This window comes from Pseudophryne corroboree, chromosome 2 (genome assembly GCF_028390025.1).
Source record: "Pseudophryne corroboree isolate aPseCor3 chromosome 2, aPseCor3.hap2, whole genome shotgun sequence".
In the NCBI taxonomy this organism is placed as follows: domain Eukaryota; kingdom Metazoa; phylum Chordata; class Amphibia; order Anura; family Myobatrachidae; genus Pseudophryne; species Pseudophryne corroboree.
Genome location: NC_086445.1, coordinates 270,664,730 through 270,679,758, shown reverse-complemented (window position 1 = coordinate 270,679,758; position 15,029 = coordinate 270,664,730). Strand labels below are relative to the sequence as shown.

Below are 15,029 nucleotides of genomic sequence, written 5' to 3'. Positions count from 1 at the left end.
TTGCCAGGCTTAGAGCATTGTAAATCGCTCTTAGCTCCAGTATATTTATGTGAAGAGACATCTCCAGGCTTGACCATACTCCCTGGAAGTTTCTTCCCTGTGTGACCGCTCCCCAGCCTCTCAGACTGGCATCCGTGGTCACCAGGACCCAGTCCTGTATGCCGAATCTGCGGCCTTCTAACAGATGAGCACTCTGCAACCACCACAGAAGAGACACCCTTGTCCGTGGCGATAAGGTTATCCGCTGATGCATCTGCAGATGCGATCCGGACCATTTGTCCAGCAGATCCCACTGAAAAGTTCGTGCGTGGAATCTGCCGAATGGGATTGCTTCGTAAGAAGCCACCATCTTTCCCAGGACTCTTGTGCATTGATGCACAGACACTTTTCCTGGTTTTAGGAGGTTCCTGACAAGTTCGGATAACTCCTTGGCTTTCTCCTCCGGAAGAAACACCTTTTTCTGAACCGTGTCCAGAATCATTCCCAGGAACAGCAGACGTGTTGTCGGGGTCAACTGAGATTTTGGAAAATTCAGAATCCACCCGTGTTGTTGCAGCACTACTAGGGTTAGTGCTACTCCGTCCTCCAGCTGTTCTCTGGACCTTGCCCTTATCAGGAGATCGTCCAAGTAAGGGATAATTAATACGCCTCTTCTTCGCAGAAGAATCATCATTTCGGCCATTACCTTGGTAAAGACCCGAGGTGCCGTGGACAATCCAAACGGCAGCGTCTGAAACTGATAATGACAGTTTTGCACCACGAACCTGAGGTACCCTTGATGTGAAGGGCAAATTGGGACATGCAGGTAAGCATCTTTTATGTCCAGGGACACCATAAAGTCCCCTTCTTCCAGATTCGCTATCACTGCTCTGAGTGATTCCATCTTGAACTTGAATTTTTGTATGTACAGGTTCAAAGATTTCAGATTTAGAATAGGTCTTACCGAGCCGTCCGGCTTCGGTACCACAAATAGCGTGGAGTAATACCCCTTTTCCTGTTGTAGGAGGGGTACCTTGACTATCACCTGCTGAGAAAACAGCTTGTGAATGGCTTCCAATACCGTCGCCCTGTCTGAGGGAGACGTTGGCAAAGCAGACTTTAGGAACCGGCGAGGGGGAGACTTCTCGAATTCCAACCTGTAACCCTGAGATACTACCTGCAGGATCCAGGGGTCCACCTGTGAGCAAGCCCACTGCGCGCTGAAATTCTTGAGTCGACCCCCCACCGTTCCTGAGTCCGCTTGTAAAGCCCCAGCGTCATGCTGAGGGCTTTGCAGAACCCGCGGAGGGCTTCTGTTCCTGGGAAGAAGCTGCTTGCTGCCCTCTCTTACCCTTTCCTCTGCCTCGGGGCAGATATGACTGTCCTTTTGCCCGCTTCTTATAGGACCGAAAGGACTGCGGCTGAAAAGACGGTGTCTTTTTCTGTTGGGAGGGGGTCTGAGGTAAAAAGGTGGATTTCCCGGCAGTTGCCGTGGCCACCAAATCCGATAGACCGACGCCAAATAATTCCTCCCCTTTATACGGCAATACTTCCATATGCCGTTTGGAATCCGCATCACCTGACCACTGTCGTGTCCATAAACTTCTTCTGGCAGATATGGACATCGCACTTACTCTCGATGCCAGAGTGCAAATATCCCTCTGAGCATCTCGCATATAAAGAAAAGCATCCTTTAATTGCTCTAAAGTCTGTAAAATACTGTCCCTATCCAGGGTATCAATATTTTCAGTCAGGGAATCCGACCAGACCACCCCAGCACTGCACATCCAGGCTGAGGCGATAGCTGGTCGCAGTATAACACCAGTATGTGTGTATATACTTTTTAGGGTAGTTTCCAGCCTCCTATCAGCAGGATCCTTGAGGGCGGCCGTATCAGGAGACGGTAACGCCACTTGTTTTGATAAGCGTGTGAGCGCTTTATCCACCTTAGGGGGTGTTTCCCAGCGCGCCCTAACCTCTGGCGGGAAAGGGTATAATGCCAATAACTTTTTTGAAATTAGCACTTTTCTATCTGGGTTAACCCACGCTTCATCACATACATCATTCAATTCCTCTGATTCAGGAAAAACTACAGGTAGTTTTTTCACCCCCCACATAATACCCCTTTTTGTGGTACTTGTAGTATCAGAGATATGCAAAGCCTCCTTCATTGCCGTGATCATATAACGTGTGGCCCTACTGGAAAATACGTTTGTTTCTTCACCGTCGACACTAGATTCAGTGTCCGTGTCTGGGTCTGTGTCGACCGACTGAGGTAAAGGGCGTTTTACAGCCCCTGACGGTGTCTGAGACGCCTGGGCAGGTACTAACTGGTTTTCCGGCCGTCTCATGTCGTCAACTGATTTTTGTAATGTGCTGACATTATCACGTAATTCCATAAACAAAGCCATCCATTCCGGTGTCGACTCCCTGGGGGGTGACATCACCATTACCGGCAATTGCTCTGCCTCCACACCAACATCGTCCTCATACATGTCGACACACACGTACCGACACACAGCAGACACACAGGGAATGCTCTATTGAAGACAGGACCCCACTAGCCCTTTGGGGAGACAGAGGGAGAGTTTGCCAGCACACACCCAAGCGCTATAATATATATGGGAACAACCCTATATAAGTGTTGTATCCTTATAGCAGCTTAAATATAGTAATATCGCCAAAAAAAGTGCCCCCCCTCTCTGTTTTACCCTGTTTCTGTAGTGCAGTGCAGGGGAGAGTCCTGGGAGCCTTCCTCACAGCGGAGCTGAGCAGGAAAATGGCGCTGTGTGCTGAGGAGAATAAGCCCCGCCCCCTATTTCGGCGGGCTCTTCTCCGGAGTTTGTGAGATCTGGCAGGGGTTAAATACATCCATATAGCCTCAAGGGCTATATGTGATGTATTTTTTAGCCATAAAAAGGTATTATAAATTGCTGCCCAGGGCGCCCCCCCCAGCGCCCTGCACCCTCCGTGACCGCTGTGTGAAGTGTGCTGACAACAATGGCGCACAGCTGCAGTGCTGTGCGCTACCTCAGGAAGACTGAAAAGTCTTCTGCCGCCTGCTTCTGGACCTCTTCCATCTTCGGCATCTGCAAGGGGGGTCGGCGGCGCGGCTCCGGGACCGGACTCCATGGCTGGGCCTGTGTTCTATCCCTCTGGAGCTAATGGTGTCCAGTAGCCTAAGAAGCCAATCCATCCTGCACGCAGGTGAGTTGACTTCTCTCCCCTAAGTCCCTCGATGCAGTGAGCCTGTTGCCAGCAGGACTCGCTGAAAATAAAAAACCTAAAAACTTTTTCTAAGCAGCTCTTTAGGAGAGCCACCTAGATTGCACCCTGCTCGGACGGGCACAAAAACCTAACTGAGGCTTGGAGGAGGGTCATAGGGGGAGGAGCCAGTGCACACCACCTGATCCTAAAGCTTTATTTTTGTGCCCTGTCTCCTGCGGAGCCGCTAATCCCCATGGTCCTGACGGAGTCCCCAGCATCCACTAGGACGTTATATATATATATATATATATATATATATTTCTCTAACAATGGCAATGAGCGCGGCACTGGGAGACGTGAACAGCAAGATGAAGAAATCAAGTGCTTTTATTCAGTCTGACTGAATAAAAGCACTTGATTTCTTCATCTTGCTGTTCACGTCTCCCAGTGCCGCGCTCATTGCCATTGTTAGAGAAGGGATTCAAAAAATCCAGGAGGTGAAGGCACGGGGGCAAGGTTTCTTTAACGCTGGGGAGCGTATGGAGTGCCGGGTCATTCTGCATGTTATATATATATATATATATATATATATATATATATATATATATATATATATATATACATATACATATACACACACACACACACACACACGTATAAAAAAAAAAATGCCATCCAAGAGAGTATATGAAGTACAAAATACTGTAAAAGGGCTGCTAGTTGTATTAGTATACCACCCTGTGCGGTCTATTTGTAGGGTTGGCTGCTTACCTCCTCCACCACGTAAGAGTACATTCTGTAGTTCGTTTTCCAGGGATCCTCAGTGGCATTAACATAGAAGCCAGCGCCTGTGCCAAAATCCCAGCTATCCTCCTCTCCGTCTATATTGCAGCCACCTATAATACAGGAAAGTCAACTAGGAATTATGTATCATATTATATGCAGAAGTCGAACCCAAAACTCAAGTGCTATGAAGCAGTAATGCTAACCACTACGGAATCCATGCTACCCATATCATCTGTGCACTAGGGTTGCTCTATTAGCGGTCACCTGTGCCCAAATAAAATTGTATAAGTTATAACACCTGCACATGTGTGGTATTGGTGAGGGGTATACGTAAATGCTGTATATATAGTCTCCCTGTTTTATATATAGGGAATAAGGGGGGCTGACGAGACCTGGCGCAGATAATCTCCCTCTCACATATGTAGAAGGGAGAGTATCTGCGCCAGGTCTCGTCAACCCCCCCTTTATTCAACTATAATTGTGCCTCAGTGATTGCGCTGAGCCAAAAAAAGTGGGTCCAAGGGACCCCTTACTTTTATAAATTGGGGTCCTACCTGTCCTTTTCTGGGTCCCATCAGAATGAAGGTCCTTATTAAACATATTAATAATTTAAATATAAAACACACAGACTTGAAATGGACACTACAAAAGGTAGATTATATAGAATTGAGCAGACACCCATCACTAAACCGCTCTACCATGGACCCACTCGGAGCTGGTCACCCTTCAGCCATTTACTATACAATGAGCAAACTACCTCTCCACCCTCCCTGCTGTGGGAACCACCCAACCACCACAGCAAGTCCAGCCACACCATCCCCACCTCACCCCTGCGAGAACCCTCAGAGGCATTCACAACAGGTCCTGCCACCTCCCCAGCCCCCACCGCCCGAACAACACAGCACCCACAGCAAGTACAGCCACCGCCCCAGAACCCCAGTCTCCCCCAGTTGCTGCAGGAACCCCCACAGCAAGCCCAGCAACCACCCACTTGTAACCCGCTTGGCCGCACAGCAATTAAACTCGCCTGCGGCAATACCATGATTACCCCCGCTGCACGCAACCAAATGACTGTCACAAGTTACTAACTCACTGGCGAACCTGCATTCTGTGCAGCCACAGCAGAGTCTGAGACACTCCCTGCCAGTTCCATACACTGTGGGGACTGTCATGCGGCCATCCCAGTGCAGGGTGCGCTAACTTAGCGAGGTTTCTGCACCATCATGCCCAGACCCCATGAAGTGCGCATGACCAGGAGAGGCGCCAGAGCACTGGAAAGGCTCGGGAGTTGCTGCAGCAGAGCAGGTCCATGGGGACCTCCTATTTTAGAAAATTGAGTCCCAGGTCCACAAAACTAGATAAAATACACGCTATGGCGCTTTTTGCGATCACTGGTGCCTGTACAAACAATAAGTCACTTGTGTCATTTATGTGATAATGTACAGTGATTCATTTAAGCATTTATCCCTTATTAAAAAATAAAAAGACAACTGGCGTCTGTGAAAACAGTGGCAAGAAAGGCTGCACTTTACTAGCAAAGCAAGTCACTGCAATCCCATACCATTGCCTGTGCGTGAGGCATTAAATCCAGACTCAATACATCTGTAAATATGTGACCAATCCTCCAGTGTCTATGACCTTTAGCATACGGCAACTGCACTTCATTATTTACCAATGCCAGAGGTGGGTTTTCAGTCAACATCAGATGAAGACACTACCCCTGCCATAGAGCAGATGCAAGTGTGGATGGTGCAAGTGATGCTGTGCCATTGCTGAAGTGGCTAGAAGCACCGGCGGTGTTACTGCGTGCAGGGGCGCCGAAAGTGGGGGTCTCAGAGCATGCACATTTAGTCGCCGGCATGTATAAGGGGTATGCCGAAACTAGCATTTGCATATTCAGTGATCGCAAAATATGCGCTATAGCGCGTTTTTACGCTTTACAGCATACCCGGGACTCACTTTTTAAAAATGAGCGGGTTCTGCAGGACGCGCTGCGAGTCAGAGTCCTGGGTGCGCCTCAACCAATACTGAAATGCTATTCGCTGGGGCACACACAGAACTCTGACTCGCAGGACCTGCTCTTTCCTCACTGGCCGTCTGCCCTGTCACTCACTGCTGGCAGCTATTCCCCATCTGAGACCTCTGTCCTTTCCCTGCCTGCCAGCAGGAGCCCGTGCAAAGTGCAGGCTACTGTACGTGTCCATCAAATCCCGGCGCCAGATTGGTCCAGCAGGCGGGTAGCGGTAGTTGCGGTGCGGCTTCTGCAGCGCAGCGAGGGCCGTGAGTTTGTCTCACTAGTGCAGCGCGAGCAGCGGCAGGTAACTAGGGGAGGAGGAGAGACCAGCAGCTTCGGCCATGGGCTGGGGGCGGTTGGAGACCAGCAGCTTTGGGCACGGGAATGGGGGTGTTATCATGGAGGGGCGTTCTATCTGTCACCCATTCATGTGACCACGGGGTGCGCATACTTGGCAATGTGTAAACTGGCAACAGTGCAGGAATCCTTTAGTCCAAATGCTGAGTCTCTCACCATCTAGGGGTGCTGCGGTGGGCTTAGCTTTAGGTAAAGCAATAGAAGATCTCGGGCTGGAGAGCACAAAACCACCGCAGGTAGCATAAAAGGAGGCAACTGATCCTTTCTTAAAAAAAAGGTTGTCGCATGGACAGTACACTACATTGACTGTTGGAGTGCACTCTGAAGGGACATTTGCTTTTTGGGCTTCCTTTTATGCTACCTGCGGTGATGCTGTGCTTTATTGCTTTACTTAATGCTAAGCCCACCGCAGCACCCCTAGATGGTGAGAGACCCTGCATTTGGACTGAAGTATACCTGCACTGTTGCCACTTTACACATTGACATGTTTGTTTTTATTTTGAATTGTATAATGCAATATGTATTATTAGATATGTTTTTTTATGCCTTTACTGTCCTCGTACATTAAGGACAGTAATTTGGGGCTATTACATTTTTTTTTGGTATAAGCGCCAACACACTTACACAACCTGAAAAAAAATTAATTTTGGTGTCAGGCCTACAGGGAAATAGTATGTAATGACGGCGCACAGGGTCTGACATTCATAATACAGATGCCGGGATCCCAATGTGTGAAATCCCGTCAGGGGTGAGTAGAGGGTATCCCCCCCCGTCTCCTACCCCCGAACCCTCTGCTTCCGCACCCTAGCCTCCCCCTTCGTTCCTGACCCTAACCACGCCCCTGGAGGTGCCTCATCCCCGCTGCCTAGACCCAACCGTCCCCGTCTCGCAGCCTGACCCTGATCTCCCCCCCCCAAGGGTGCCTAACCCCCACTCCCCTCAGCCTAACCTACCCCACCCCCGCAGCCTAACCCTAACCCCCATGTGGCACCTAAACCTAACACCCCCCCCCCCCCCCCTCCCAATCCCTTACCATTCCTAAACCTAACCCGTCGGCTGTTATTTCTGTTGGTATTCCGGGTCGGTGTCTCCTGCCCCTTTCAGAGTTCCAGTACTGGGATTCCTGTGGGTGTCGGGATCCCGGCATCAGTATTTTGAGTGCCAGGATGCCGACAGTCGGCATCTTCACCGCATCGTGCCTACAATACCTTCTGTGTAGTCTGTGTGTTGTTTTTTAATATAAATAGATAGTAGCTCAGTTTGGAAATCTGGATGTTAGACTAGAGGAAGCCTTTTACTTTCTGCATGCTGGGCATTGCATTATTATTGTCCTTTATTTATAGCTGTACAATATGTAGAGGACAACACCTGCAGGACACACTGAGTCAGAGTCCTGTGTGTGCTTCAGCCAATACTGAATGGCCGTATCCCCTGTCAATAACTTCCTTTCCCCCAGTACTGCCCAACATGCTTTCTACCCTTACCCCAACACTTTCTGTTCCAAACCAACTCCTTGCCCTGAGTACTGCCCCAACGGCTGATCTACCTTAACCCCCTCCCTACCCCATCTCTTCCCCCAGTATTGGCTCTCCCTAACCCCCTCCTTGACACCAGCACTGCCCAAACTGCTATCAACCCTTACTCCCTTCCTACCCACAGCACTTCCTGCCCCTAACCCTTTCCTTGTCCCCCAGCACTGTCCTATCTGCTTTCTGCCCTCATCCCCATAATATGTGATGGGACACAGAAATAGTGGAGTAGGACCCCAATTTTTTCAAGTGAGGCGTCCCTGGGACCCACAAATTCTTTTACTCCGCGCGATCACTGCATATTATCGTTCCAGTGCAAGCGCGGACACAGCAGCACCCACCTCTGACTCAGGCCCTGTAAGAGGAGTTGTGTCCATACTGACAGGAGTCAGTCTCATTCTCTGCACAAGTTGTGCCAGCCTCAAATTTCCCTTTCATCAGAGTTCTGTTTGCCACCAAAGCACAAGTGTGGTTTGGCTCATTCTCGATCTACTGTAGGGCCTAAATCAGAAATGTATGCAAACACGATGTTTACATTATCTCCATGGTGTTAGATGCTGCAGTGCACATGTGCAGATCTCGTTCTGCAATATCGCTCACAGTGACAGTGGACACCTTAGCTTGGTTAACAGTCTGCAGCCGTTTGGGAATGGTGGATGGGAGCGTTTGTCAAAGAACGTAACAGTCCTGTTTTGTAGGCGTGCAGAGGCCAGGGTCTGCCCCTTCCGATGCAGATTTACTGGCCCTTGCAGCATGATTACACTAGTCCTGCGTAACCTGAGGGTTATTCTTATGTCCGATAGTCTCACATAAGATCTGATGCTGTGTCTTCGGACAAGGCAGATCAGAGAAGACGGCAAGAGGTGTCTATTTACACAACCGCAGCAATGTTGCAAATACTGTTCCTGATGCCAGTAAAACGGTCGCCCCCTACCTTGTCATGTTCACCCAGTCTACTAATTACCGTTAACCATACCAACTGCATGCACACATTTTCTTGGCACCTGTATACCTGTGATCATCACCAAGCAGTCAATGAAATTGGAAAAGCATGTGAATCTAATGATCTGGCCACTAAGCATAGGTTCTCAACAAAGTGATAACTCACAGCTTATCCCCACAGGAGAGTGATTATAATGTCAGGAAAGCATAATATTTCAGGCATTACACAGCTAGTCATAAATGGCTTATAGTATTTCTGAAATACAGTACATACGTGGGCTGGTGTCAGGTGCCACCACAATGAGCCCATGCTCAGAAGCAGTTTGGTGGAAGGCAGCTTTGGTGACAAAGTTCTGCTCTGAGCATGTTAGCCCTGCAAATGACAATTGTTAAAACATTATTTATACATTTTAATGGATTTACTATAGGAAGTACATTACCTAATACAGTATGTAAGTGGTCACAGCAGTATAACTAATGATACCATTTTTAAGTGGCCAATATCTTTGCAGGTTATAGCCACAATATAATAAACACTAGCTTTGTGACAGATAATTGCTTATGTTAAACCAAGCGCACCTTCAAATAGGCCACATACTTTCCTAACATATTACAGCCTTCCGGAACAACTTCATTTTAGAACAGATATTCACTGATTGGTACGACAGTCATCATATGTAAGGTAGGATTCCAAACACTAAATGTTAATAGAAATAAACATAGGGGCCCATGTAGAGTTGGATGGAAATTAACTTTTAAACGCAAAACCCACTTTTTATTACTGTGCACATGCAGTAAAGCTGTTTAAGGACTGCTCCAAACCTATAGTCGGGTTTACCTTATGCTTACACTCCATGTAAAGGAAGAAGTGGACACCGAGAAGAGTGAGATAAGAGCCCAAGTACAGTAACAGTGGATGCGGCTGCATGTACCCCTATATATGCTGGGACTGCTCCCACCTGGTGCAGGAACCATGCTGTTGACTCCTAGCAAAAAGAAATAAAAAACCCCACAAACTATTTACATCATTAGTGCTGCTGTTTGCCAAGGCTGGTTTTGGCAAAATCAGGGTGTTGTAAAGCGTGGTGCCTCAGAGAATGCCATACCAGCCCAGAGCAGGGCTGGTGGCACCGTAGCGACGAAGCCAACAGTATAGAACCCTTCTGCAATAGTGACAACCAGCCCTATGCTGGTCAGCACCAGACTCAGGAGGTCATTCCGAGTTGATCGTAGCTGTGCTAGATTTAGCACAGCTACGATCAGGCACTCAGACATGCGGGGGGGATACGACGCCCAGCACAGGGCTATTCCACCCCGCATGTCAGTGCCGGCCCTTCCCCCACAGAAATGCAAAAGCATCACACAGCGACGATGCTTTTGCATCTCAGGAATTACTCCCGGCCAGCGCAGCTCCTGCGGCTGGCCGGGAGAACCTCTTCGCTGCCCCGGGTCACAGCGGCTGCATGTGACGTCACGCAGCCGCCGCGGCCCGTCTCCCCAACGGTCCGACCAAGCCTGCGTTGGCCGGACCATGGCCCCTAAATGGCGGTTTAACGCCGCCACCCAGCCCCCTCCCGCCCAGCGACTGCCTCTGCTTCAGAGGCGATCGCTAGGCAACGAAGGCTGCCATGCGCTGGTGCACTGCGGCATCAGCGCATGCGCAGTTCTGACCCGATCGCTGCGATAAATTGGAGCGAGCGATCAGGTCGGAATGACCCCCCCCCCAGTCCCCAGGTGGATCCACTGTTGAGCCTATTTCGGCACTCTTTGGGCTGGTCACATTCCAACACCAATATCCATACTTATACAATATTTATACTATATTTATTTATGCTGTACCCACACATTTCAAATTTTTTTCGGAAAACTTTTAGATCCAGAAAATAGCATACAGATGTGTCCTCATACACTCTTGTCGCAGTCATGCCCAACAGCCCTTCCGAGCATGCCAGAAGCCAGGGCTTCTGGCATGCCATTTTGAAAAATAGACAACCTAGTGCATCAAATGAGGGAAACTCTGTGTTTACCGATTTCCCAGTTGGGAATATGTGGCATTGGAACCCCACCCCCCCTTAATGGCTTGGGATTTCCTGGTGATCACAGGTAATAACCACTAATGGGCCACGTGCATTGAAAGAGGGGACTCTCCTATTTCAAATAAGGGTGCCACAGAGTTTACTGAAGCCAATATGGGGGACACGTTCCTCCATCACTGGACTTCTATTATTTTCTGTAGTGCAGGGGTGTCCTCTGGTGATCACACATGCCAGCATGAGGGAGGTAAGCACTTCTATTGTGTTCTCTCCTATTTCCTGGATTGTAAAAATGTATGTAGCATTTTGCTTGGAAGGGGCATGGCTTAATAACATTATCTTCCTACCACGCCCATTCTCAGGTCGTAGTGACTGCAGCTATAAGAATAGACTTTTAGGAAACTCTTCCTCTCCATATGAACCCCTGCAGTCCTTGAGACAAGTCACACTTGTCCTTAGCAGCGAAGGGATTAAAGTGGTTGGGTATGCTGGTGTGTGAGTAGTACTACCCCAGCATTTCCTGGCATCCACAGTCCACCGGGTACTGTAGTTCACTTTGACAAAGTGCTGAAAAAATAAAATAACCATACACAGCGGAAAAACAAGTTTTATGGTAAGAACTTACCTTTGTTAAAACTCTTTCTGCGAGGTACACTGGGCTCCACAAGTCTGGACAATGGGGTGTAGAGTAGGATCTTGATCCGAGGCACCAACAGACTCAAAGCTTTGACTGTTCCCAGAATGCACAGCGCCGCCTCCTATATCACCCCGCCTCCCAGCACAGGAGCTCCGTTTTCGTTTACCAGCCCAATGCAGTAGCAGGAAAAGAGACGACAACGGTTAGTAGCCACATATACCACACTCTCATGACAAGAGAAGTGTCAGCGGCTAATGCCATATCAACCCAAAGAAGCTAAGTGCGTAAGGGTGGGCGCCTTGTGGAGCCCAGTGTACCTCACAGAAAGAGTTTTAACAAAGGTAAATTCTTACCATAAAACTTGTTTTCTGCTGCGGGGTACACTGGGCTCCACAAGTCTGGACAATGGGGATGTCCTAAAGCAGTTCCTTATGGGAGGGGACGCACTGTAGCGGGCACAAGAACCCGGCGTCCAAAGGAAGCATCCTGGGAAGTGGCAGTATCGAAGGCATAGAACCTTATGAACGTGTTCCCGGAGGACCACGTAGCCGCCTTGCACAATTGATCAAGGGTCGCACCACGGTGGGCCGCCCAAGAAGGTCCAACAGACCGAGTAGAATGGGCCGTAATGTGAGCAGGAGCTGACAGACCAGCCTTCACATAAGCATGTGCAATCACCATTCTAATCCATCTGGCCAGGGTCTGCTTGTGAGCAGGCCAGCCACGTTTGTGAAATCCAAACAAAACAAAGAGAGAATCAGATTTTCGAATAGAAGCAATTCTCTTCACATAGATAAGGAGAGCCCGTACCACATCCAAAGACCGCTCTTTGGGAGACAAATCAGGAGAGACAAAGGCTGGAACCACAATCTCCTGATTAAGGTGGAACGAAGAAACCACCTTAGGTAAATATCCGGGACGAATCCTAAGAACCGCCCGGTCACGGTGAAAAATCAGATATGGGGAACTACAAGACAAGGCACCCAGATCCGACACTCTTCTAGCAGAGGCAATAGCCAGCAAGAACACCACCTTAAGGGAAAGCCACTTAAGGTCAGCTGAACCAAGAGGTTCAAATGGAGGCTCCTGTAACGCCTCCAAAACCACTGACAAGTCCCAAGGAGCCACAGGCGGAACATAGGGAGGTTGGATACGCAACACACCCTGAGTGAAAGTATGATCATCAGGTAAAGTCACAATTTTTCTCTGAAACCACACCGACAAGGCAGAAATATGAACCTTGAGGGAGGCCAGACGCAGGCCTAAATCTAGGCCCTGCTGCAGAAAAGCCAAAAGTTTGGCTGTACTAAACTTGGAAGCTTCATAATTGTTAGATGCGCACCAAACAAAGTATGAATGCCAGACCCTATGGTAAATCCGAGCAGAAGCCGGTTTCCGGGCCCGCAACATAGTTTTAATGACCTCTTCAGGAAAACCCTTAGCCCTCAAGACGGAAGCTTCAAGAGCCACGCCCTCAAAGATAGCCGGGCTAGGTCCTGGTAGACACAAGGGCCCTGAACGAAGAGGTCTGGGCGTTGTGGAAGTAGAAGTGGACGCTCTGACGATATTCCTTGCAGGTCTGAGAACCAGTGCCATCTGGGCCACGCCGGAGCTATGAGAAGCAGATTTCCTTTTTCTTGCTTGAACTTCCGAATTACCCTGGGCAGGAGTGACACCGGAGGGAACACGTACGGCAGCCGAAACCTCCACGGCACCGCCAGCGCATCCATGAATGCTGCTTGAGGATCCCTTGTCCTTGCTCCGAAGACCGGAACCTTGTGATTGTGTCGAGACGCCATCAGATCCACATCTGGAAGACCCCACCTTTCCACGAGGAGTTGAAACGCTTCTGGATGGAGGCCCCACTCGCCGGCATGCACGTCCTGACGACTGAGAAAGTCCGCTTCCCAATTCAGGACTCCCGGAATGAATATTGCCGGTAGATGGCGTTCTGCCCACTGTAGAATCCGTGAGGCTTCCTTCATTGCCAAACGGCTTTGAGTGCCGCCTTGATGATTTATGTAAGCCACTGTGGTGGCGTTGTCCGACTGTACTTTAACAGGACAGTTCTGAATTAAATGCTGGGCCAGGTTCAACGCATTGAAGACCGCCCGCAACTCCAGAATGTTGATCGAGAGGAGAGATTCCTCCTTGGTCCACCGACCCTGTAAGGAGTGCTGCTACAGCACCGCGCCCCATCCTCTTAGACTGGCATCTGTCGTCAACAGGACCCAGTTGGATATCTAGAAGGGACGGCCCCTGCACAATTGTTGGTCCTGGAGCCACCAGAGCAGCGACAGATGGACCTCCGGAGTCAATGAGATCATGTGAGACCTGATCCGGTGAGGCAGGCCGTCCCACTTGGCTAGAATCAGCTTCTGGAGGGGGCAAGAATGAAATTGAGCATACTCCACCATGTCGAATGCTGACACCATGAGGCCCAGCATCTGCATAGCCGAATGTATAGACACTTGCGGACGAGAAAGGAAAAAACGAATCCTGTCCTGAAGCTTCAGGACTTTCTCCTGAGACAAGAACAACCTCTGGTTGTGAGTGTCTAACAGCGCTCCCAGGTGCACCATGTTCTGAGCAGGGACCAGGGAGGACTTCTTCCAGTTGGGCTTTTAGAAACCGGACCATCATATCCAGTTGACACAGGAGAAGATCTGGGGAATTTGCCAGGATTAACAAGTCGTCCAGATACGGCAGTATCCTGACCCCTTGACGGCGGAGTACCACCGTCATAACTTTGGTGAAGACTCGCGGAGCCGTTGTTAAACCAAAAAGGTAACGCCCGAAACTGGTAATGGATGTTGCCAATAGCAAACCTCAGGTATTGTTGATGTGACACTGCTATAGGAATATGCTGGTAAGCATCCTGTATGTCCAAGGAGACCATGTAGTCCCCAGGTTCCAAGGCCAGAACTATAGAGCGAAGGGTTTCCATACGGAACTTGGAAATCTTCACAAACCTGTTCAATGCCTTGAGGTTGAGAATGGGCCGGGAGGACCCATTCGGTTTTGGGACTAGAAACAACGGAGAATAGTACCCCCGGCCCCTCTCAGCAAGAGGCACCTGTACTACGACTCCTGTATCCAGGAGGGTCTGTACCACCGAATGTAGAGTTTTTGCCTTTGTCCGGTCCAAAGGGACGTCTGTCTGGCAAAATCAATGAGGGGGTCGGTTTTTGAAGGCAATGGCGTAACCTCGAGTGACGACTTCCCGTACCCAGGCATCTTTAGTGATCTTCAACCATTCCTGGGTATACCCTAGAAGCCGGCCTCCCACCCTGGGATCCCCCAGGGGGAGGCCCGCCCCATCATGCGGCAGGCTTATCGTCTTGGCAGCTGGCTGACGGGCAGCCCAGGCTCTTTTGGGCTTCGGCTTACCAGGTTTGGAAGTGCGGGCCTGCTTATGGTACGCCTGACCTTTTGCTTTACCTGAAGGGCGAAAGGACGTATCTTTAGCCTTCGACACAGAAGGAGCGGTATTAGGTAGACAGGCAGTTTTGGCAGTAGCCAAGTCAGCCACTATCTTATTTAAG

General features: G+C 49.5%; 1 protein-coding gene across 3 annotated transcripts in view; it reads right to left on the bottom strand.

Annotated features, from left to right (window-relative positions):
• Positions 1 to 15,029, bottom strand: part of ESD (esterase D) — a 115,883-nt gene that overhangs the window by 34,883 nt on the left and 65,971 nt on the right. For all 3 annotated transcript variants that reach the window (XM_063952803.1, XM_063952805.1, XM_063952804.1), the window contains 2 exons: positions 9,089 to 9,187; positions 3,958 to 4,082 (listed from right to left, as the gene is read on the bottom strand). In XM_063952803.1, the coding sequence (XP_063808873.1) occupies positions 3,958 to 4,082; positions 9,089 to 9,187 (224 nt within the window). The remainder of the gene's footprint in view (positions 1 to 3,957; positions 4,083 to 9,088; positions 9,188 to 15,029) is intronic.